At 35.8% G+C, this 22,531-nt stretch overlaps 1 protein-coding gene across 6 annotated transcripts in view; it reads right to left on the reverse strand.

Annotated features, from left to right (window-relative positions):
- Positions 1-22,152, reverse strand: part of HEATR5A (HEAT repeat containing 5A) — a 94,617-nt gene extending 72,465 nt beyond the window's left edge. For 3 of the 6 annotated variants that reach the window (XM_063090256.1, XM_063090254.1, XM_063090251.1), the window contains exons 1-6: positions 21,957-22,152; positions 9,378-9,576; positions 7,631-7,842; positions 4,799-4,907; positions 2,342-2,491; positions 1,452-1,632 (exon numbers count right to left, since the gene is read on the reverse strand). In XM_063090256.1, coding sequence (XP_062946326.1) covers positions 1,452-1,632; positions 2,342-2,491; positions 4,799-4,907; positions 7,631-7,842; positions 9,378-9,503 — 778 coding nt within the window. In that variant the 5' untranslated portion in view covers positions 9,504-9,576; positions 21,957-22,152. Of the gene's footprint in view, positions 1-1,451; positions 1,633-2,341; positions 2,492-4,798; positions 4,908-7,630; positions 7,843-9,377; positions 9,577-21,730; positions 21,926-21,956 lie in introns of those variants that run through there. The other 3 variants (XM_063090255.1, XM_063090253.1, XM_063090252.1) reach the window with 2 other exon arrangements.
- Positions 22,153-22,531: the final 379 nt, after the last annotated feature.

A 22,531-nucleotide genomic window follows, 5' to 3' on the forward strand; every position in this document is an offset into this window, starting at 1 on the left:
ATGGAAATAACTCACTTTTAACATAAGATAGAACTTACAGACGCAAGATGATAGAATTTGTAACAAAAGATTAGGGCAAAGTTTTTTAGTGCAGGTGAAAATGATTCTACACTTTGCTTAGTCTGATTTTAACAATGTTGGTTTTAGTTTATTGCTATCACAGGAGGATACAGATTTAAATGTTATTTGCATTTGTTATGCAATTCTACATTTTGCTTGCTTTTACTGCAACTGTGTGCTAGTGCTACACAGTCAATACATTTATAGAAACGAGCAATTCACATTTTCAAGAGGGTTCGATTAAACATGTCTTCTAATCTCAATATCTTAGGTGGCTTAAGATTTAACCTTTAAAATGCTCTGAACAAGTTTTTTTTTTTCTGGTTTGAAGGTTTTTTTTGTGGCTTCCACCCTCCCTCCCCCACACGCCCATGCCATAAATAAGAATGCCTTAGTGAGTTACAAGATTAGAAAAACCATAGTAAAAATAAGAATTTCTTATCATAAACTTTAAATCTACATGTCTCAATTGGAGAATGAGAAGCCTGTATAGTTTGTTAATGCTTTCCAGGTGATTCTGATATGTTGTAATCCTGCTCTTTCTCATCTCTGGTTGAGAAACACTGCCTTACAAAAAACTAGAATCTTCCTTTATACATAACAATGAACAACTTCTGTAGCAATGTTCTCAAAATTTAATGTGCATACAAATTATCTGGGGATCTTGTTTAAATAAGAAATTTGATTTACTATTTGGGGTGGGGCCTGGGTTTCTGCATTTTGTAAAAGCTCTCAGGTGATGGATATTTGAGGAGCAAGGTTCTACAGAACAATCACATTTTGATTTGTGAGACTGTTTAATCTTTGGAGACAGAATGATAAAGTAAGTTTTCAATTACTCATCAGTGTTTTATATACACTGTAGATTAAACTCAGGCAAAGTCTCTTATTTTCAAAAATATCTCATCTTTGCTTACTGCCTAGATGTGTATAAACAGGGAATAAAATAACACAAAGCAAAACTGTCCAAGCACATTAAATTTAAAATATCTGTTTGAAATTATCTACATCATTTGCTCCTCTGTACCAACCTATGAAATAGCAAGTCAAATATACGTAATTCAGATGTATGCTCCTTAAAAAAAAAAATTGAGATTTAGATCATATCTCTTATTGGATAATACTTCACAATCTGCTTTAAAAAAAAAAAAAGGCCACAACATAAAGGAAGACAATGATTGAATAAAGTACACCACACTTCAAGAAGTCTTGAATTTTTTCCCTCAAATTTTTACTGAATTGTTTGAGAATGAAATCTTAGGACCTACAGCAATGTTTATGGACTAAAATTGATTTATATTCTGCTTCTTTTCAAAAACAATAATGGGTAGCTTTATTGTTTAAATCAACTGGGAAAAATTATAGGTGATATTCTGAAAATAATTACATACGTTTACCTGCTCCTGGATGTTTACAAATTATAGCTTTAGCCAATATTGTGCCCAGTAGCTTTGAAACTGAAATCCGCACATCATAATTGGAACCTTCAAAGGACTTAAAACATAGTGTGGCCACACTGTCCAGGTCTGTACTCCACATAAAGATGGCCTCGTTCTGAAGTTCAAGGAGACACTACTCAATTGAACAAATGGAAATCAATGAAAAACAAAACATAAATGTCAAGTTCAGATCTATATAAGTTGTAGAAACTATCAAGGTCTAACAAAAATAATACACAAATCCAAAGTATCTACATAATGATTGCAGGAACAATAAATGAATACTTATCAAAAGTCAAAAAATTATACTATATAAGGCAATATGCCCACAAGGGTAAGAGGAGGACCCATTTCTAACTCAGAAGACTACAAAAAATGCCTCTAGAATCAATCTCTTGGCTGTAAGCAACAGTGAGAATAATGCCAATATAAAAAACAACTTTACCGTACTATCTAACCAACTATATTAAGAGGGCATGATTAAAAACAACAACAAAACTAAAAAAAACCCACTCTGAAACAACATAAACCTTACATGTAAATTTTAGTTTACACAATTATGTAGAGGAAGTGTAGTATAATAGGATGAATACTTGGAATCTGGAAACTCGAACTTCCTACCCTCTGACAATGTGTTGCTAACTACTTGAACCCTGGGAAATTCATCTCTCTCTGGACCTCAGTTTCCTTACGGGAAATGAAATAGTTTATGAAATGAAAGAGTCTTAGCTAAGGTTTCAGCTCCCAGATCATGTAGCTGTTACTAATGCTTTCGCAGAGATAACCTAATTTAATTTTCTTTATATTCATTTTTAGAAAGTCATCTTATTAGGTCATTTTACCTTTGCAGCAGCACAACGAACAGCCATGGATCTATCTGTTAAGCAGGATCTAGCAGCTTTATAAACATCCCTGTGGCAAGGTATAGCAGCAGCTCCTAATCCATTCAGCATATTTTGCAGACTCAGCATAATCTCATATCGACCTTGAGACTACCGAGAAGAAAAGAAAAAACTTAAAGGATAAATAGGAAAAAAAATTCCACTTTGAAGAACATTATTAAGCACTGATACTCACCTCACATATTAAAGAAATTCTCAAGATTTTTGTACATACTAACCAACCCATTCTGACATCAAGAAACATTAATAGTTACTATTTTATGAAGTATTTACTATTTGAAAAGTGTTGTTTGTATACATTACATTTCAACACAATACAAATATCATAGGGTGGACATGAAGATTAAATGAAATTATATGAAAAGTGTGTAGCACAAAGCTTGCATGTCATTAAGTATTCAATAAATGGTTCCTACAATATGAGGTGACATAATAAAAACACAGGGTCGGTTACCTACTAGCTACATAACCTTGGGCAAATCTGTTTATCTGTAAAATGGAGGGAATAGTATCCACCTCATACGTTGTTGTGAGGAGCAAATGAATTAATCCATGTCACGTGCTTAGACAAACATCAGATATACAGTATACGCTCGACAGATTTGGCAGCTATTAATATTTTGTTATCGTTCATTGGTTGGGATAGTTTAACTCAGAAGTTAAAAGTCTTGTCTTCAGAATTAAAAGAACTTGGGTTTGAATCTTGTCTCTGACCCTCAGTAGCTGTATGACTTCAAGTTGTTCTTACTTATTTCCTCCTCTTTACAATGAGGATAAGATAAACCTTACAGAGCTGGTGGGAGAAGTAAATAAGCCCCTTTGGGTTGCCTGGTACATAGAAAACAGTCAAGAAATAGTAGCTGCTGTATTACTGGTGTTTTACTAAATGCTTCAAATGATTTCTACAACCCAGTTAAGGCAAGGTAGGAAGTTAAGGAAGGTAGGTAAAGTTGGAGGAAGAAAAAGATCAGCATCAAGTATCATTTTCATAGTAATATTACTAATTGATCTTTACCTAAAGGAGTACAATAGTCATAGGTGGACATAATAAAATGGGTGCTAATAGGAAACAACTGAGCTTTCTTTTACCTCAGTTTCAAAAGTTGTGTATCAAAGGTGGAAATCCCTTCTGATATCTCTGAAATGTTGTGGTACCTGACCAACTAAATCATAAAGGTAAAAAACAGGGAAGCAATAAAACACTTAACAATAACCTTCAATTTTTTTGACACCTATAGAGTAATCCTCTTAACTATGTGGTCTGAAAAGTATTATAGCTTAACCAATGGAGTTAAGAGGAAAAAAGTTTAAAATGGCTATACCTCAGTATATAAAATTTCTTACTGACATCTGCTTTTAAATAAAACCAGACTTATGGGTGTTACAAATCTCTTCTCTTGAATCATCTTATTCAATCTTTCAAGAAACTAATGCTGAGAAGTGGTCTACTGAGCAGATTTGCTCACCAGTTTTATGATATGAAATTCACTTCTTAAAGTTCTTGAATCAGCTACATCCTTCTTGAAATTTAACATATTTTATATTTGAATTTTCCCATGTTTTGTCTTGCTACATTTTAAAAATGTGTGTGTAACTATTCAGCATTTCTATAAATTATTTTAGAGCTGTTTTCTACACTGTTCTAAGTAAGGTAAGAACAGTAACTGATGAGATATTTTTATATTTAAAAGTGTTGCGTTGTCCTTACATACTAGTATTAGGAACCATCACGTTAACATTTTTGATATACAAACATACAAATGCTTTAATTTCAAAACTGGTAAAACTACAGTTGGCAAGAGATTACAGCATCTTGGAAGTCAATGAAGAGAAAGTCTCAAAAACAAAGGGTGTTAGAGAGTAGTAAATAATGCAAACATATCAATGAAGACAAAGCTGAGGATATACTCTCCTGGCAATAAAAGGTCATCCAGATCCTGGTCAAACTTATGTCCTCCATGTTCTTTCTCCCCTTACTATATTCCTTACTCCCATCTGATGCTGGTACAGTAACTAATCCATCCATCAGGTGTACAGTAGTTAACAACTATGTAGTACCTGGTGACAAGCACTTGCTCTGGGATTAGTATGCAGTATCAGACAGAAAAGGTGGAGTGAGTGGAGAGGGTAGGGACAGGTCTGCCAATGGAATACCTTAGTTTTTGCCCATTTGGATTTATATGAATACATGAATTTTATTGCATTATTACTTTTCTAATAAGGATTCCATATACAGAGCACATATTGTGCATCACATAGAAAGATTTAATTTACAGATATATTTATATACACATCTATGTATGCGTGCCCTATCTAAACTCTTTTATTAGTTTAGGAAAGCATAAAACCTATAAAATGCTACCTTTTTATTCTTTGGTTGAACTTGTAGTTACTTACCTCTGCACTCTTCATAGCTTTAAGAATATTTCCCACTGTATCAGTAAAGGTGTTACCCAGTATTCTCCCCAACTTCTTGTACAAGGAACCCAAACATACCACAGCAGCACTGAAACAACATTAAATTAGAAATCAGTTATTGTTGAAAAATAAGAAGAGAAAAATCTTAGAATATATAAAGGTGACATTTAAAATTTTTCCTCTATTCTGTTGGTTGTCTTTTCACTTTCTTTTCCTTTGAAACACAAAATGTTTTTTATTGTGATGAAGTCTCATGAATCTGTATTTTCTTTTGTCAGTTGTGCTTTTGGTGTTATATCTAAGAAACAATTACCTAATCCAAGGTCACAAAGATTTCTCCTATCTTTTTTCTAATAGTTTTATAGTTTTAGCTGTTACAGTTAGATATATGATCCACTTTGTGTAAGAACCCAAATGCCCCAAGGGATCACACCCTGATCACATAAGCCCTTCTCAGCCGCACCCTATCATGGCACTGGTTGCCCTTCTCTTCTGCATTCTCCTTCCCGCTGGTGCGAATCGCATGCCAATCAGCTCCCCCCCAAGCCCCATGTGGTATGCTAAATAGGGATTGTATTTTAAACCAATCAGCTTTCCCTTAAAACCTTATATATATGTGTGTGTGCTGCCTAATAAACGAGCTCTCTCTGGTGGATCGTCAACTGGTGTCGACTCGTCCTTTCACTTTGAGTTAATTTTTTGTATGGTGTGACGGTAGAGTCCAACTTCATTCTATCATAGGTGGATATCCAGTTGTTCTAGAATCACTTGTTGAAGAGTGAATACTTACTTTCACTTTGAAAGAATAAATTTCCTAGAATCTACTCTGTTGTTAAATCCTAAGGCATGACACTTAGATGAACATAAAATAACTATACTTTCAATGACGAGAACTTTAAAAAGATATATTAATCTTCAATTAACCTAAATCTTACCTCAACAAATCCATCCTCTCAAATTTGTCATAAAATAAAATTTTGCAAAATATTTAAGTAGAACTCTGCTTCATATATAGATGACCAAAGATGAACTTAAAGATAAAAGATGAGAAAAAGAAGAAGTGTCCTCATTAAGTTTGAAATCTGGAAACTTTATGGGAGAATACATTGTTAAGCTAAAAATGAGATTGACAAAAATTTCTATAGAATTACTGCTGTGGAACCATACATGGCTCATTGCCTTCTCTAAAATAACAGGTGATACAGACAGCAAAGGACACTGTCAACAAAGTGAACAGACAATCTACAGAATGGGAGAAAGTGTTTGCAAACTACACATCAGACAAGGGGCTAATATCCAGAATATATAAGGAACTTAAACAACTCAAAAGCAAAAAAACAAAAAAACAAAACCAAAAAAACCCTAATTAAAAAATGGGCAAAGGACCTGAACAAACATTTCTCAAAAGAAGACATTCAAGGGCCGCCCCGTGGCTCGGGAGAGTGAGGCGCTGGTAGCGCCGAGGCCGTGGGTTCGGATCCTACACAGGGATAGCTGGTGCGCTCACTGGCTGAGTGTGGTGGGGACAAAACCGTGCGGAGGGTTATGATCCCCTTACCGGTCAAAAAGAACAACAAAAAAAAGAAGACATTCAAGTGGCCAATGGGCATATGAAAAAATGCTAAACATCAGTAATCCTCAGGGAAATGCAAATTAAAACCACAATGAGATATCATCTCACTCCAGTTAGAATGGCTATTATCAACAAAACAAAAAATAACAAATGCTGGCAAAGATGAGGAGAAAAAGGAGCTCTCCTACATTGATGGTGGGAGTGTAAATTGGTGCAGCCACTGTGGAAAACAGTATGGAGGTTCCTCAGAGAACTAAAAATAGATCTACCTTACTACCTAGCTATTTCATTACTGGGTATATCCCCAAAGGAAATGAAATCAATAAATCAAAAAGACAACTCTACTCCCATGTTCATCACAACAATATTCACAATAGCCAAGAGCTGGAATCAACCTAAATGTCCATTAATGCATGAATGGCTAAAAAAACTGTGGTATATATACACAATGGAATACTACTCAGCTATTAAAAAAATGATATCCTCTACCAATTGCAGCAACACAGATGTAACTAAAAATCACCATGTTAAGAGAAGTCAGGCACAAAAAGACAAATACCGCATTATTACTCATACATGGAAATTTTAAAAAGTGGTTCTCATAGAAGTAGAGAGTAAAATAATGGTCACTAGAGGCAGAGGATTTGGGGGCATGAGGAGGAAAAGAAAGAGGTAGACTAATGGGTACAAAACTATGGTATCTACCCTGAGTGAATCATTATGAAATATATGCATGTACTGAACAACACACTGTACCCTGCAAATACATACAAGTAAATGTTAAAATAATTTGAATAATTAAAAAAAAAAAACGGGTCATAAAATGAACTGAATACTATGAAGAAAAAAATTAAGCAGTTCTTTTTAGGATCTTAGAAAAGTATTTTTCTACATGATATTTATTATCAATTTTCACTGCTAAAAGCTAATAAACTAAGAGAATATCCAAAATGTGAAGAATTCAAAGTATCTTTTCCTTAAACATTCAACCGCTAGAATTTTAGGAAGATGTTTTGAATCGCAAATCTAGACTTCAAATAAGTCTAAAATAATTTTTAAAAGAACTGTTTCTTAGCCAATGGAAAAATGTTACAATTTTTTTAAAAGTTAGATTTTCAAAAATGAGTAAAACTGAATTTATATTGTTTTAAAATAATTGTCAAGTAGTTTGTGTACTTTATAAAAATGATACAACAAAAAAGCAATATTTTGTTTTTCAGTTTTAATATTTAACTTACAGTTTGGTCGGAAGGTAACTTGGAGAATCATCTTTGCTACGAATAAGATCATTACATTTATCAATTGTCTCGTAAACAGAGAATGTGTCTCCAATATTATAAAGTATGGCTAGATTTTTAGCAAGGAGCTTGCGGGTAGGAGGCCCTGGGGAGCTGTTCAGCAAACACAGGAGCTGTTCAACAAGAGTCTTCTGTTTCTCTCTTATATCACTCTAGAAAGAAAGGTTACAAAAAGACAATTCAAAATCAACATAAATATATGTGATCCTCTAATACAATTTTTCTTTCATATACTTGTATTTAAGAACTAAAAAGCCTCTAGTTATTTCTTACAGTTTCAGAGAAAAAGAAAAACAAAAAGATAAAAAGGCTCTAGAAAAATAAAAATTACTTTGACTAAAGTTACAGATAAGTTGGTAGCACAGTCATCATGCCACACTAACAAGTATTTACTTACCCTGCTGATATCTCTAAAAAATAAACTCTGGACCATGCTATACTGGAGTCTCTGTTAACAAAGACAAGGGCTCTATTTCTTCCCAATCTTTCTCCTTATGTTTGAAAGGTAGAACAAATTTGTATTTTTAACTACAGCCTCTTAGGTATTAAGCCTACCTCCCCTATATATATCTGCATAAAGAAAGCAGTAATCTATTATTTGTAACCAGAGCTGACCTTATAACAGTTACCTTTTTATCCAGACCTTTGTCTAAGTTTAGTGCAATTTTCTTTTTGCAAGTTTATGCATATAAATGCTAATAATGTTACTCCATTTTACTTGCCTGCTCTCTGAAAAAAGGAGTACAGAATATTATTACAAAGATAATGATGGTATTCAGGTGCTCACTGAGGCCTAAAACTCCGCCATGAAATAACTGTTTAGTGTACAGAATTTTGTCTTTTAAGTTTTTTTCAAATCTAGAAGTTGCTTTACTTTTTTTCTCTTCAAGATCAGCAAACTTGTCAAATGTCTTACATTATAAGAATGAGTCAGCTCTGTTGTCTCGGAACAAGAATGTTTTGGAATGTTGTTTTTTAAATTGATGAAAACTTGTCTTTTGTTAAACTCTAAATGTCTCCATGAGTAGTGTTTTTGTACCACTTTTGCATTGCAGATGGTACAGTGATTATGTAAGAGAATGTCCTTATTTTTAGGAGATGTATGATAGAGTATTTTGAAGTAAAGAGCCACCTCACACGGCTCAGTAAATCAATCAAACATGGCAAAATGTTAGTAGCTGCTGAATGTAGGTGAAGGATATGAGTAATCAATTTTCTTTGTTGTACCCATTTCATAAGCTTTTAAGGTGGAATATGTTTATCCAAAGGCTCTTCTATTCATCTTCCCCTCAAAGTCTTCAGACCTTTCTTAAAGTGAAACTCCCATCACAGTACTTAGCACTATTCTGCACCAGGGCTTAATGCATATGAAGGAACACAAGATGCAAAAGTTAATGAAATGAAATATAATACAATGTGGATGTAGTTAGTTTTTCATATATTTTTAAAGTAATATCAAAAACATTTGTTAATTTCTTTCTGCTTTTTGAACAAAGATCGTTTCTTATAACATTAAAAATGTCGATGGAGGGTCAAAAAATGTACTATATTTCATTATCAAGTCTTAACAAAGTCTAGCAGTTTAAAGCTAATTTAGTTTATTTTGGACAGAACTAGAACAACCAAAGGAACTAAACAAACACTATCAGGCATGTAACAAAAAAACAGTTTTTGTAATTTTACCCACCCTGCTGGTTGCTAACAGGAGCTTCTCCAAATATCTCAACCACTCAAAAATAAACTCTGCCTTCTGAACTTCACCTAGTTGATTGTATGCTTCTTCATTCAGCAATAAGCTATGAGCTAATTCCATTCCTTGCAGCAAATTCTCCTAGCTGGGCACAATTCTTCTCATTAAACTTTAGTCAGTATACCTAAAAACAAATCTGCAGTAGAAGAAAATAACATATTTTAAAAGGAGAGTAAAGAGGAAGGCAAGCACAATACTGGAAATCTTCACAAAAAAGCGAAAGCATAATTAAACGTATACATCTTTTATAACAGCTCTGGGTGCATCTGGGAAAATACCAATAATAAGTTCTAGTTAACAATGACATAAAATCCACCTTTGTATTCTGTACTCTTTTTAAAAGAATAGACAGGTAACATAAAGCAGCATTATTGGCATTCATAAGCAAAATCTTGCTAAATAGAAGAGACATCTCACTAAAATTCTGGAAATTCTAAGGTTAGACTCCTCAGTGTTAGGTTTTCAGTTTTCTTTGTAGTCTAAATACCCTTTTACTAAAATGGGTCACAGGTACATATTAACAACTGACTAAATAACGAGACCTACTAAAATTTTATTAAAGGTTGCCATCTCTCTGGGCCTTTGCCTAGGTACATGTCCTGCCATTTACCTGGAGATCAAACAAGGAGCAGAGAGATTTTTGACCATTAGCATCTGTTCTCCCAGCCTAAAAAAGACATTGCTTGTAGTTTTAGGCCAGGAGTTTTAGGAAAGCATCCTATCTCCTTATCTCTGTGAGCCTTGTTATGAAAGCAAACTTTTTTTTTTAAGGCGCTTAGATGAATGTTGTTCAGGTATTGTAGAAATAAAGACCATATCTGCTCTGAACCAGATCTAATGTAGCCTTAATTTTGTCGTAGTAAATAATCAACAGAAGACACAGAAGATCTGTCTGTTTTATTCATCAGCATCTCCTAAGATACACCTTAATTCCTTTTCAGAACATATATAACATATAAACATGTATATACATATATATGCAAACAAAAATTTATAAGGTGGCATTTTGATTATGGGACAGAATTTTATTTTTATAAGGTGCATGCTCAAGTATATTACTGCAACTCACTTTGAAATGGCTGAGTAAATCAATCAGTCAACCATAAAATATGGCAAAATGTTAATAGGTTAATGTAATTAGTGGGTATGTAAGTGATCATTTTACTATTCTTCAATTTTTTTTCTTTTTGGTGGCTGGCTGGTACAGGGATCTGAACGAACCCTTGACCTTGGTGTTATCAACACTGTGCTCTACCCAACTGAGCTAACTGACCAGTCTCTATAATTGTTCTGCATTTTTTAAAGAGATCACAGTAAAAAATAGAAAAAAAGATTACTTAAATAAGAAAAGAAATAAAAATACAAGCTGGCTTTAAAAAAAACATTGGTACTTACAGGAGTCGAAGCTATCATCAAGAACATTAAACAGAGAAGGCACCGCATACATACACTAAAGATGGGTATTCCTATTCACCAATGTATCAAAAATAAATTTGAGTAAAACTACAAGCTAAATATAAACAGTTTAATGAAATTTCATAAAAACATAGAATGCTATGGGTAATTAAACTAAAATATTTAAAATATATATCTCACATTCCCCTAAACAAATTTCAATCTTTTACAGAGAAGTCAGTAAGTAAAGATGTATTGGAAAATGAGATAAGAGACATTGGGAAGGCTTTACTTTCTTTCATTTTCTTCTCCCAGAGAGTTTACTGGTATAAAATTACTTAGAGTATCAGATAATCATCACTGTTACATAACTGAAAAAAGCCTCTTTAAAAGACAGTAGTCACAAATTGGTTCCCTGTTGGCCAAACCTGGCCTGTAAAGTACTGGGGGAAAAAACTAGTTGCTAATATTTAAACACAAGAAGATTGCTCATAAAAATCTGGGTACATATTCCCACATAGCAGTGAAAGGCTGAATCTAAGAGGAGCAGGGACTCTCCAGGAGGCCACGGTGCCACCTAGCCTGCCTTATTCACTTACATTATTTGCCAACTTCTATAGGTTTCTTTTAAAATTTTACTTAACTTCCGTGGATTTTCTATTTAAATTTTCAACTCCTACTCTTTTTCTTACTTGGGTCCTCTGGCTTGGACCAGTATTCTAGGTATTATGCCACTATCGCAGAGGCCAGAAACAGCTTTCACCCAGCTACCACTGTCTTCTCAAGTCTGTGTGCTACTTTAGCCATCAGGGTTGTCCCCTCTCAATCAGTCCTGCCAATATAACCCATGACCTGGCACTCAGAGTATTTAAAAAATAAAAACAAAACAAAAAACTTAGGTTATTTTCAGAAATGTTACTTTAAAAAAAAAAAAAGAAAAATACAAACAGTGCTGCTAAGAAATTCATTTTTCCAGAGATAACATGAATTGTCTAGCTTCTTGTTTTAAAGAAAACCCCTTCTTTCTTTAAATTATCCAAGTGAACCGGCCAAAATATTCACAATTAGGGATAAAGTTAATAAATGCTAGAGAAATAATTTAATAGGAAGAAACCTATTAAGAATACAGAAGGTAAGAAGTTTGCACTCAATATCTATAATCATTCGAGAGAAAAAAATAACCTCAGTATCAAAGAAAAATTTCTTGTAACCACCAAGGCAAATCAAAATCCTATTTTAAGAATCAAATTACCCTTTCTAGAGGTCATTAGGACTGCTGAAGAGACATTTTTTCCCCTCAGGCAGCAGCAATATTGTGGTGTAAAGTGATCTATCAAGAAACAAAACAGCTAACACACGTGATAATAAATAATTCAGTAAAAAATTTGAAATCATAAGCAGGACATAAAGTTATATATAATGCCCTCAATACATTCCTCACATAAATTACTCCTAAAGGAAGTAGACAGTTCATACTGATAATCTTACATCTGAACCCCCAAGTCTATAATGCACCTGAAATCTCCAAACATGCACTATCAATGTGATAAGCAAACACATTTTGCAAATAACAGATTCTCCTGCTCTTATCTGAAGTCTTACTTTAGGAAGATGGATACGAATGCAGTCAATGTTATCTGCTGAATGTTTTAATAAAACCGTAACCTTATATATATCTGAGAAATACTTGTTTTTCTAATTTTTCTCGTTTCCCATTCTTATGTTTCTGTTGTGATTAAAAGTGATTGACTTATTAAAAGGGAACATATACAGCAATATACTTAACTATATTTTTCAAAGTATAGTTAGTTGCTACTAGAAAAAAGATTTCATAAAACTACTGCTCCAACCGAAAGACCAGACATTTTTAACAGTAGCTAATACTTATTGACCACTTACTAAAGTCTAGGCACACTCTAAGTGCTTTACCGTTTATTTTCTTAAAACTGTCCATGAAGTAGCTATTTTTATTAGCCCTATTTTAGAGATGAGGACACTGAGGCAAAGAAAAGCAAACTAAGTAGCTTTCCTAAGGTCACCCAGAACGCGGCCACGCACTTAAGCAATCTGACTCTAGACATATGTGCATGTGCTTTAACCACTATATACTATGCTGCCAGCCTTTCACTGAAGCCCCTCAAGCAACCTAGAAGACAGTCATTTTAAAAAAACTTAGACCTTGTAGATAATTTGTGAATAGTATGGAACTATAGATTATCGCACTGTTTCCCAAACAGAACACCAGTTCTTCATCTTAATGTTTGGGAATCTCAGATTAAAACATAGTTACGGTTTTTACCTACAAGATTTCTCAGGGTATTTAATAAGGTTAATGTGCATTATGAATGTCCACGAATGAACTATAGTATACAGTATTAATCAAAATGCTGCCAGCACAACATTAACTTCCAGACCTGAGTAACATGCTCCAAGGAGAAACACTACTCGTTATGATCACTTATCCTATATTTTTAAAAGGTACACAAGATTATTAATTACATTACATAACATCTAAACACTGTATGTGCTTACCCTAAAGCCAATAACTGAACTGAGTTATAAAGGCCCTTAGATACTTTTTAGACTATATGTTTCTCTAGGGCACTATTTACTTCTTAATAATAACTGCCTGTATTTTGTGTACAACAGATAATCCTAGTTAGTCATAATTTTCATCCCTGAGGTCTTCTATGTTGAAAAAGTAGGGGGGACTGGTTAGCTCAGTTGGTTAGAGTACGGTGTTTTAACACCAAGGTCAAGGGTTTGGACCCCCTTACTGGCCAGCCTCCAACAGGAAAAAAAAAAGAGAGATAAAGTAGGCACCGTGAACTAGACCTAAGGTATGAAGATACTGTTCAAATCATGCTTCTAAAACTGAGATAACTCCAGCAGTATGGCAACAGAAGAAACATAAAGCATATTACTAGAGGATCAAATTTCTACTTAGAGATTTTCCCCCTGATAATAATTAAAACATTTCTTTATATTCAAATATGCACATAATATGCAATAGAAGGCAAAATTAATAAACCGTTTCAATACAAAACATGCAAATTTAAAGCAATTCTGAGCATGAGGATGCCTTTCTAGACTTCCTTTAACAAAATCACTCCCCTGGCTGGTAAGAACACTGGCTTAAGGGAAACATTTAAGAACCACTAAGCTACTAATAAGTTACATTATGGTTAATTGCCATTTCTACAGGTCAAAAAATGACTGAATGTTGGCAATTCATACGATTCAACCTGAGTACCATGCTCAGTCTTCAAAGATTATGCATAGTGTATGAGAGGCTAATTCTGCACTTTGCACAGTATTCTTTTGAATGGCTCTCTATTAAGCCCAGTGACTTTATTGGCCTGGAGTAACACATGTGTATAAATATTGTGAACTACTGATACACCAAGGAACCAGCAGGGGGCCAATTTTCCAAGGCCAGAGTTTCTAAAGTAACGTCTCCAAAGCCATCTCCAAGAGCAGTTAAGTACTATATGACCAACAAGGGCTAGTTTTCCTTCTGAAAATGAGTTAGCATCAAATTTACGTAAACAAGGTAGTCTAAACACCTTCAATCTCAAAAAAAACATACAGGATGTTGATCTGTTTGTATGTCTACCTGTCCTGATAGAAAGTGCTAACATAATTTTCTCTATCCAGGGTTTACAGATTTATTTTGGTAGAGATAGAAACATGCTGAAATTTATTGGGGGGAAAAGTCTTCCTAATCTTGGTCATTTTAGTTTCTTAAAATGATTATGTCATTTTGAGAAAAAAAGAGGAAAATCACAAATAAAAAGACCATCAGATTCATGATAAACAGGTTTATTGGACTGGTTTGTTGTTTTTTTTTCCTTCCAGAGTACAAAGATTAATTCACAAAATGAAAAAGTAAGCAGTAAGTTAAACTAATTCCAGAATGTATCAAGTGCCTGAAGTTTTGAGATATGCTTCATATTTAAATTTCAATTACTTTGCCTTGACTCTCACTTCTCTAAAAGACATTACAACAGCTTCAAACTCAGCCTCCAATCTTTAGTTTTTCAGTTTTGCTTAAAAGCATAAAGTAAACAAACTAACAAAAAACTCAAGAACTACCATACTTCAGGAGGTATACATAAATCTTAAATCCAAATCTTAAAAAGAAAAAATGAAAAAAAAATCAGTAATTAACTTTAATCTAGAAAGAAGCTGGGTCATTCTCCCCTGATCTCAGTTTCCTATTTGTGATTCAGGCTTTGCCAAACTGTAGGTTACAAAAATAGGAACGCAAACGTTACACACAACATTAGGACATGCTTGAGATGTTGCCTAAGGAAGGCTGTGCTACTCTCCACCCCACCCCAAGAAAATCAGGCCCTTTTGTTACTGTATTCTCCATGGAAACATTATAACGTATCATAAGTCATAAAAATATCAAAACCATTTACAAACATCCAGTTTTTGAAAATTCATGATAACGAAAGAAAACGGAAAATATCAGAAGTATGAAAGTGTTAATTACAGCACTGTAAAACTGAAAACTGGAAACTTACAAGCCCAACACTAGAGAAATGATTAAAATTTGACATATTCAAAGAATATTAGGCTCTCATTAAAAATTACAATTATAAAAACAAGTGCAGAAGTTTTACATGTTCAGAGACAGACCTATAGACAAAGCAGAGTTTACCTATGATTGTTTTGTAGAACAATAGTGCCAAAGAATGAGAACAAGTGTTCTGTGGGTGGGAATAATCCATGAAGAATACTTTTGGGAAACGTCAAGTAGGCATTTTTCTTTACCAGTTTCTACATACATGTAATATTGTAATGTTCACTGTGTACTGCAAAGAGAGCATGCTTGATATACTTGTAGCATTTGATGTTTCTCAACATGTTTTAACTACATTTCTCTTCCTATCCCTACCTTTTTCTTTTTATTCCTGCCAGGGATTGGTGTTTTATAGAATATAATGTTTGAAATACTAATCATTAAAGACTACTATAGGTCAAAAAATCTAAAAATTCCTTTTTGTTCATACTATGACAGGATTTTTTTATTAGGAGTAATAGTATATGTAACAAGTCAATGTCACACTTCTACCTTAAAAAGTCCACTTCTGATTAATATTTTGGATCAAATTATCTAACATTGAGAATTCTAAATATAAAAAGAATCTTCTCTTAGCTACTTCTGGGATATGAATAAAGAAAAAAAAGACAGTTTTAATTAACTTAAAATATTCAAGATTTATCAGTTCACATAAAAATTTATTTTATTCATACTTTTAAGTAAGTTTCACATACACACCCTTTCCAAACTAAAATGACTTGTTGCATCATACATTTTTTTGATTTTTGGAATTATGAATATAAATTCATATACAATAAAATGAATCCACGTTTCCCAAGTCATATTACAAAAGCCTAACTTATAACATGCCCCAGTCACAGTACTAATATCTTGCTTTAACATATAAAGAAAATATATTCTGTGTACAAAGATTCCAAGAATATTTCCTACAAACTTGGTAGGAATGGGAAGAATGTTCCTTCTCACCACTGCCTACTACAAGGCAATGGAAACAGCAAATACACACAGCTCCAAGAACTGATGGGAAGCATATCCTACAGGGTACAGAAATTAGGGTGGAAAAGGAAAGAAATGGGAGTTACGAGGACAAGGAATTCATAAGAAGTTGGGGCGAGAAAAGCCCAGAGGTGGGGATTGAATTTACTTTGCCTTCCTCTTTTGTTTTTCCATCGTACAGCATGTTACTGTTAGGGATGGGAATAATGGCAGAAGCTGGATTCAATGCAGGAGAGCTTGCCAACGGGAGTCCCAATTTGAGCACAGCTGTTGCTGGCAATTCTCCTTCCAGATTACAAAAAGAGAAAGCCCCTGAAGTGTAAAAGGAAGTGTTCTGGGGGGAAGATCGGGCAGTAGGAACCAACACTAATAAGGCAGTAACAGAAAAGGGAACTAATATTTTTTGAAGATCTACTTATTAAAACAACTCATTACCTCATTTAACCCTTGTAACACTGAAACTTGGATATTATTATCCTCATTTTACAGATGAAGATAATGAGTTAAGAAACCCGTCCAAGTTTAAAATACTATTTAAGTGGCAGAAAGAAGATAATGCCCATATCTTCCTAGTTTCAATGTCTATGTTCCTTCAACTACTTCGTACAGTCTCCTGAGACAGTCTCTAATGGCTGCTGTTGCTGAAACAATTATTGCCGTAGCTGCTGAAGTACCTACCACAATCCTTATAACTTTGTTGTTCTTTGTCATCACTTCGCTTTCCTCTTATGTCTCCAGTGCTTTGAGGCTTTTTGTTAAAGCGTTAAGTCTTCTAGAGACATCAGCTTTCAAAGAGCCCTTTCCATCTGGACAGTAAATCAATAAGTACTAAAAGTATTAGTTTTAGTCTTCGGCTATTCCTGACAATTTTTATCACTCTTCATTCCATACATCCACTCTCCTATCCCCCCCCAGGGAAGTGAGATTTCACTCTGAACAACTAGGAATGCCAAAGGCAGATTTTAAGATAAGAGACACTTTACATCTTACGTCTTCCATTACACTCATCTGAAAGTCACTATCTAGCAATCTCACTACTTGGTATCTAGTTGAGATTCCAGGAACTGGAAGTATAAAACACAGTCTATACAGCAATTAATTGTTTCAAAACTCATGCGTTTTACTGACATAAATCCCTCAAAGACTATTTGTTCTTAGTTTTGACATGACTAATAACCCAGTTATCTGAATTCTAGCTAGGGAGGAATAGAGCACCACAGTAAAAGTGAAGGAGCAAACCCATTGAGAGTAGGAAGAATTCAGAACAGGCAGCTAACAGTGATGGAAGAAATCAAAATTCTCTTTAATATATTTTAAAAAGCAGAGCAACATGAGGCTATTTAGCCTAGGAGCAAAGTGCACAAGATGCCATTATTCTCCTAGCACAGCTGAATCTACAGGAATCCTTACTCAATTTTCAAAATAACTCTATCCCTGCATTTGTGGCTCACATAATCTGCCACCTAGGACTTCCTAGGTTAGCCATTAGATCCTGCCCACTTTAGAATCCTCCTTTTCCCCCTCCTCTAACTGTTCATGGCTCCTAGCATCCTGGTTAGCAGTCACGGATTCATCCTTAATCCACACTATGGTCTGACATCCTGACTGTTCCTTGCGGTTCCCACTTCTTATTCACAACATACCTTATAGAACACCTAGCCTAGAATTTAGTTACATTTCTGACTTCGTTGAGGCCCACCTGAGGGCTTTCCTTGGAAGACATTGCTCTCACTCCCTGCCAGACATCCAGCCCGACCCTTGACTTTGCAAGTATAGTTCCCTGGAGTAATTCGATATTACTCTGCCTTCTGGCTGCCAATGTTATGCCCACCCATGTAACTTAGTGAACAACCATCCATTTTGTCAAACTCTCAAGTTGATCTGGGGCACTCTCCATAATCAAACTAATTGATATATCTGCAGCAAAAGATAAGCATATTCACATAAGATGGGATAAATAATAACTATAAATATCTTTGCATCATTTCAGGCCATATCTTGCTGCCAAACGAGTTAAGAAAAACTTTTGAACTCTGGAATTAAGACTAAGGGATTTTGGGCCGAGCTCGCGGCGCACTCGGGAGAGTGCTGCGCTGGGAGCGCAGCGACGCTCCCGCCGCAGGTTCGGATCCTATATAGGAATGGCTGAAACTGGCTGAGTGCCGGTCACGAAAAAGACCAAAAAAAAAAAAAAAAAAAAAAAAGACTAAGGGATTTTGCACCTGTATACCTGTTTTTTTTTTTTTTTTCCTTACCCCCACAACTTCCTTCCAAAATAAATTTTTAAAAAAGTTCAATGGGTAATTTCAGTGTTCTGGTAATTTGACTTAAATAAAAACGTAATACTTGTATTATTTTGTGTATAGACACAAAAAAATACATATATTTAACATCCAGAAACCTACAAATGCAACAGGAAAGGATATAATATACATGCTGTTGTATAGAAAAGCATTATTTGAGCAATAGAGACAAGTTACTGAAGAAATACATACATAAACATTTTATTTAGTAAAATTTGTACCATACTATAGTTTTAACAAAAGTATACATACAGCTTTAAATATTTAGGATTATCACCTTCTCTACATTTTCCTTCTTTCATGTCACATAATCAACTTCAATCTCTGGGGCAGGTAACTAACACAGTGCTTTAATATGGTTATATTATGCTACTTTTCTAGAAATAAATATCTTTTAAGTTCTTACCAGTATGGAAAAAACAAAAAGTCCAAACATGATTCAGGATACATGCTCCAGTTTCAATATGTTGGGTATCTAAAATATTGATTAGAGAGTTCTAATCTCTCATTTAGTTTTTACTGTAAATATACGTTTGATTTCATGTTTATAATTACACTTCCATTAATATTCTGTCTGATCTTGAGACCAATTGCTTGTTACTAGATTCATGTTAAAAAAAAATGTTCTGAGTAAAGATAACTTACTGCTGTTTATGATAAATACTGTGAATGACCTATTAAAAAGAGAAGTTTACTAAATTAAAAAAAAATTCCATACGAGATCTAAATTAAAACTAAAAATTAGAAAGATGTTAGAGAAACATAAAAATTCTTCCCCTTCTCCAGCCTTCCAAAGGCTAGAATTGCTGCAATTATAAAACTTTATACGAGGTAAATACAGCAGAAAAGCCATGCCCCTCTTTCATCATTACACATCCAGGATCTAGAAGCATTTATGGATCCTACACTTACCTGATATAATAATGAAAAAGCAAGATTAAGAATTAAAACTGAACTTAGCCTTTTCCCTCCTACAAAAGATTTAATGTAATTAAACGTTTAGTGTTCTAGTCCAGAGGTCCACACATTTTTTCTGTAAAGTACCAGAGAGTAAATACTTTAGGCTTTGTGGGCCATAGTCTCTATCACAACTACTCATAGACATTACATAAGCAGCCATAAGGAATACGTATACAAATGAGGATGGCTGTGTTCCAATAAAACTTTACCTACAAAAACTGACAGCAGGATGGATCAGTCCCACAGGCTGTAGACTGCCAACCCCTATTCTAATACAAAGAATTATAGGGAAGTCTTTACTAATTCCTTGCACCCCAGTTAATTCATTGTTCAATGAGGTTTAATAACAGTTTCTCCACATCTCCTTACAAAGCAGAAGGGCTTTTTATATAAAAGGACAATGGTTTCATTAAAGGATTGTTCAAAGCCTTCAATTATACTATGGGATAATAAATGAGCCACACAAGATTCAATAAAACTTTTATTTTTTAATTCAGATGTCACTAAACTGGTTAACCAGGACTTAGAATAAAATAATTTTGTAACTTAAAAAAAATCCAGAATTTAAGCCTTTATTTTATTTGTAACTAAGAAAGGCTCGAAAGGTTATTATAAACTGCCTCAATCTCTTTTTTGAAATAAAGCTGGAAGGAAGAAAGGTAAATAAGTACATTGGTTAAAGACAAGTGAAAATGCACTTTAGTTTTTTCCTTAGAGAATGTATTCATTAAATTAATGTAGTTAACCTTAAATAATAACTCTAAAATTTAAAAGTACTTTGGATTTTCTTTTAAATGTATTTAGATGTATTTTCTGTCACTAAAGTCGGATACAATGATAAATTGAAAAAAAAAAAAAAAAGAAAAGCGACCTCATCTAAGACCAACAAATAGTAGTGGAGGAGCTTATGCTAGAATTCAGGTCTTCTGACTTTCAGGCAGGAGTCTTGTCCTACTCTATAGCTATCTGTGTAAAAAAACTACATTCGAAGGCACAACAAATCGAATCTCCAGTATTCTCCAATTGTCACTATTCTTATGTTGTAAACCTACTTACTCATTTTTTTCTTAGCACACACAAAAAAGTCAAAGGTATTGAATGAAATGTAAGACAAATCTCAGCTTCAGTGCTTATCTAAAATCACTTTCTCAAAGACATACTTTCTAAAATATCTGGAACAAGACATAGGACAATTCACCTCTCCCCATCCAATGCCCAGTTCTAGTGACACTTCCCGCTGCTTTCCCTACGCCTTAAATAATCTCACCGAAGAGTATTTTATCTGAAAGTTCTTAACTGTACTTGGCCTCTTTTTCTCCTCAAACTTTCAACGTCTCCTCTAGGCTGTAAATTCCTTAAGGGCGTGAGCCTGCACATAAAAGGCGTTTAATATTTGTTGAATAGATGCACATAACAATACATAGGGTGGCCGGTTATTTCAGTTTAGGGCATGGTACTGTTAACCCCAAGGTCCACGGTTCATCTCTGTATTGACCAGCCGCCAAAAAACCACAAAACAAACAAAACAAAAACCAGGTACAATTACGACCTTTTATGAAGGAGCTCAAACTATTTAACCACTACTATCTGACTTGACAGTTCAGAAAATTATCTTAACTTGCTCGAAGTATACATTATAGTGATTAAGAAGTACCATTAAGCGCTTTATAAAGTTTCTAAACACTTTATAAGAACTTGAAATGACGTCGTGCCGGCCGAGTTAGGCAGGAAGAAATAAACGTTTTCTCATACTAAGCAAATGCTCCCCAGCAAAGGCTTTCTTCCTCTGAGAAGACTGGAAACAGTTCTCCACGTGGAAGGCAATACCCACTCTCCCCACGGATCCCTTCTGGAAACTCATCTGGAGCGCTGCCTGCAGGAAACGCACACTCCTCCGAAGAACCCCGCCCGAAGCCCGGGTTGGGGCCCGGCTCCTGGCTGACCGCGGGCGCTGCAGGGCGGGTCCGGGGAGCGGCGCGAGGGCGAGGCGGGCTCCGACCTCCTGACCTTCCCCTCACGCTCGGCGTCCCAGGCTCCTGCAGACGCGCAGAGTCCACACCTACCTGTTGTACTCCCGTGAAAGCAGACTTCTCCAGAGCCCGGCAGGAAGGACGGACGGTACCCGCCAGCGGCCGACCCCGCGTCCTAGTCAGCCTCTCCTCGCCGGGCTCCGACCCCTTGGGCCACGACACCTAACCCCTCGACTCATTCCCGCACCGGGGTGCCAGCTTCCTACACGACCACATCACGCCGCGACCATACCAGGGATCCCCGAGCCGCTCAACTCACGGTGTTGGCCACGGTGCGTTGTCCCTCCCAGCCGGCAGGCAACCCGGACACCGCCCCCTCGCGCCCGGAGCCGCCGCCTCTCCCGGGATACCCGACTCTTCGCCTTCTGATGTCCACTCGGCTCAGCACCCGTCCCCGTCCCGCCACTTTACCGGATCCTCGCCGCAGCAGGACAGCGCCGGGACTGGCCGGCGGCCGCGACTGCGGGACAGTGGGGCGGGCGGGGCGCGCGCGGGGCGTGGCCGGAAAACTCGCAGCGCCGAGCGCGGCGGGAGCTGGCGATTGGGGGTGCGCCCTGCGCCGTGCTGTCCCAGGCCCGCCAGCCGGCCGCCGAGCCATCGAGCGCCCACTCTGGCAGGCGTGACTGTTCCACCGCCGAAAGAGCGATGGAGGAGACTGTGGCTCAAATTGAGGCTAGGACAGCGGCTTTGCAGTCCGGAGATTCCGGCCACAACTATTTTTGTCTGTTTTTATCGCCAGCCAGAATCCGTGGGGACAGCATTGAGGCATCTGAAGGCAAAAACACGTCTGGAGGCTGGAGAAATTCGAGCTGGGCCGGTGCTGGGGGTGTAGAA

The sequence above is a fragment of the Cynocephalus volans genome, chromosome 3 (assembly GCF_027409185.1).
Source record: "Cynocephalus volans isolate mCynVol1 chromosome 3, mCynVol1.pri, whole genome shotgun sequence".
NCBI classification, from domain to species: domain Eukaryota; kingdom Metazoa; phylum Chordata; class Mammalia; order Dermoptera; family Cynocephalidae; genus Cynocephalus; species Cynocephalus volans.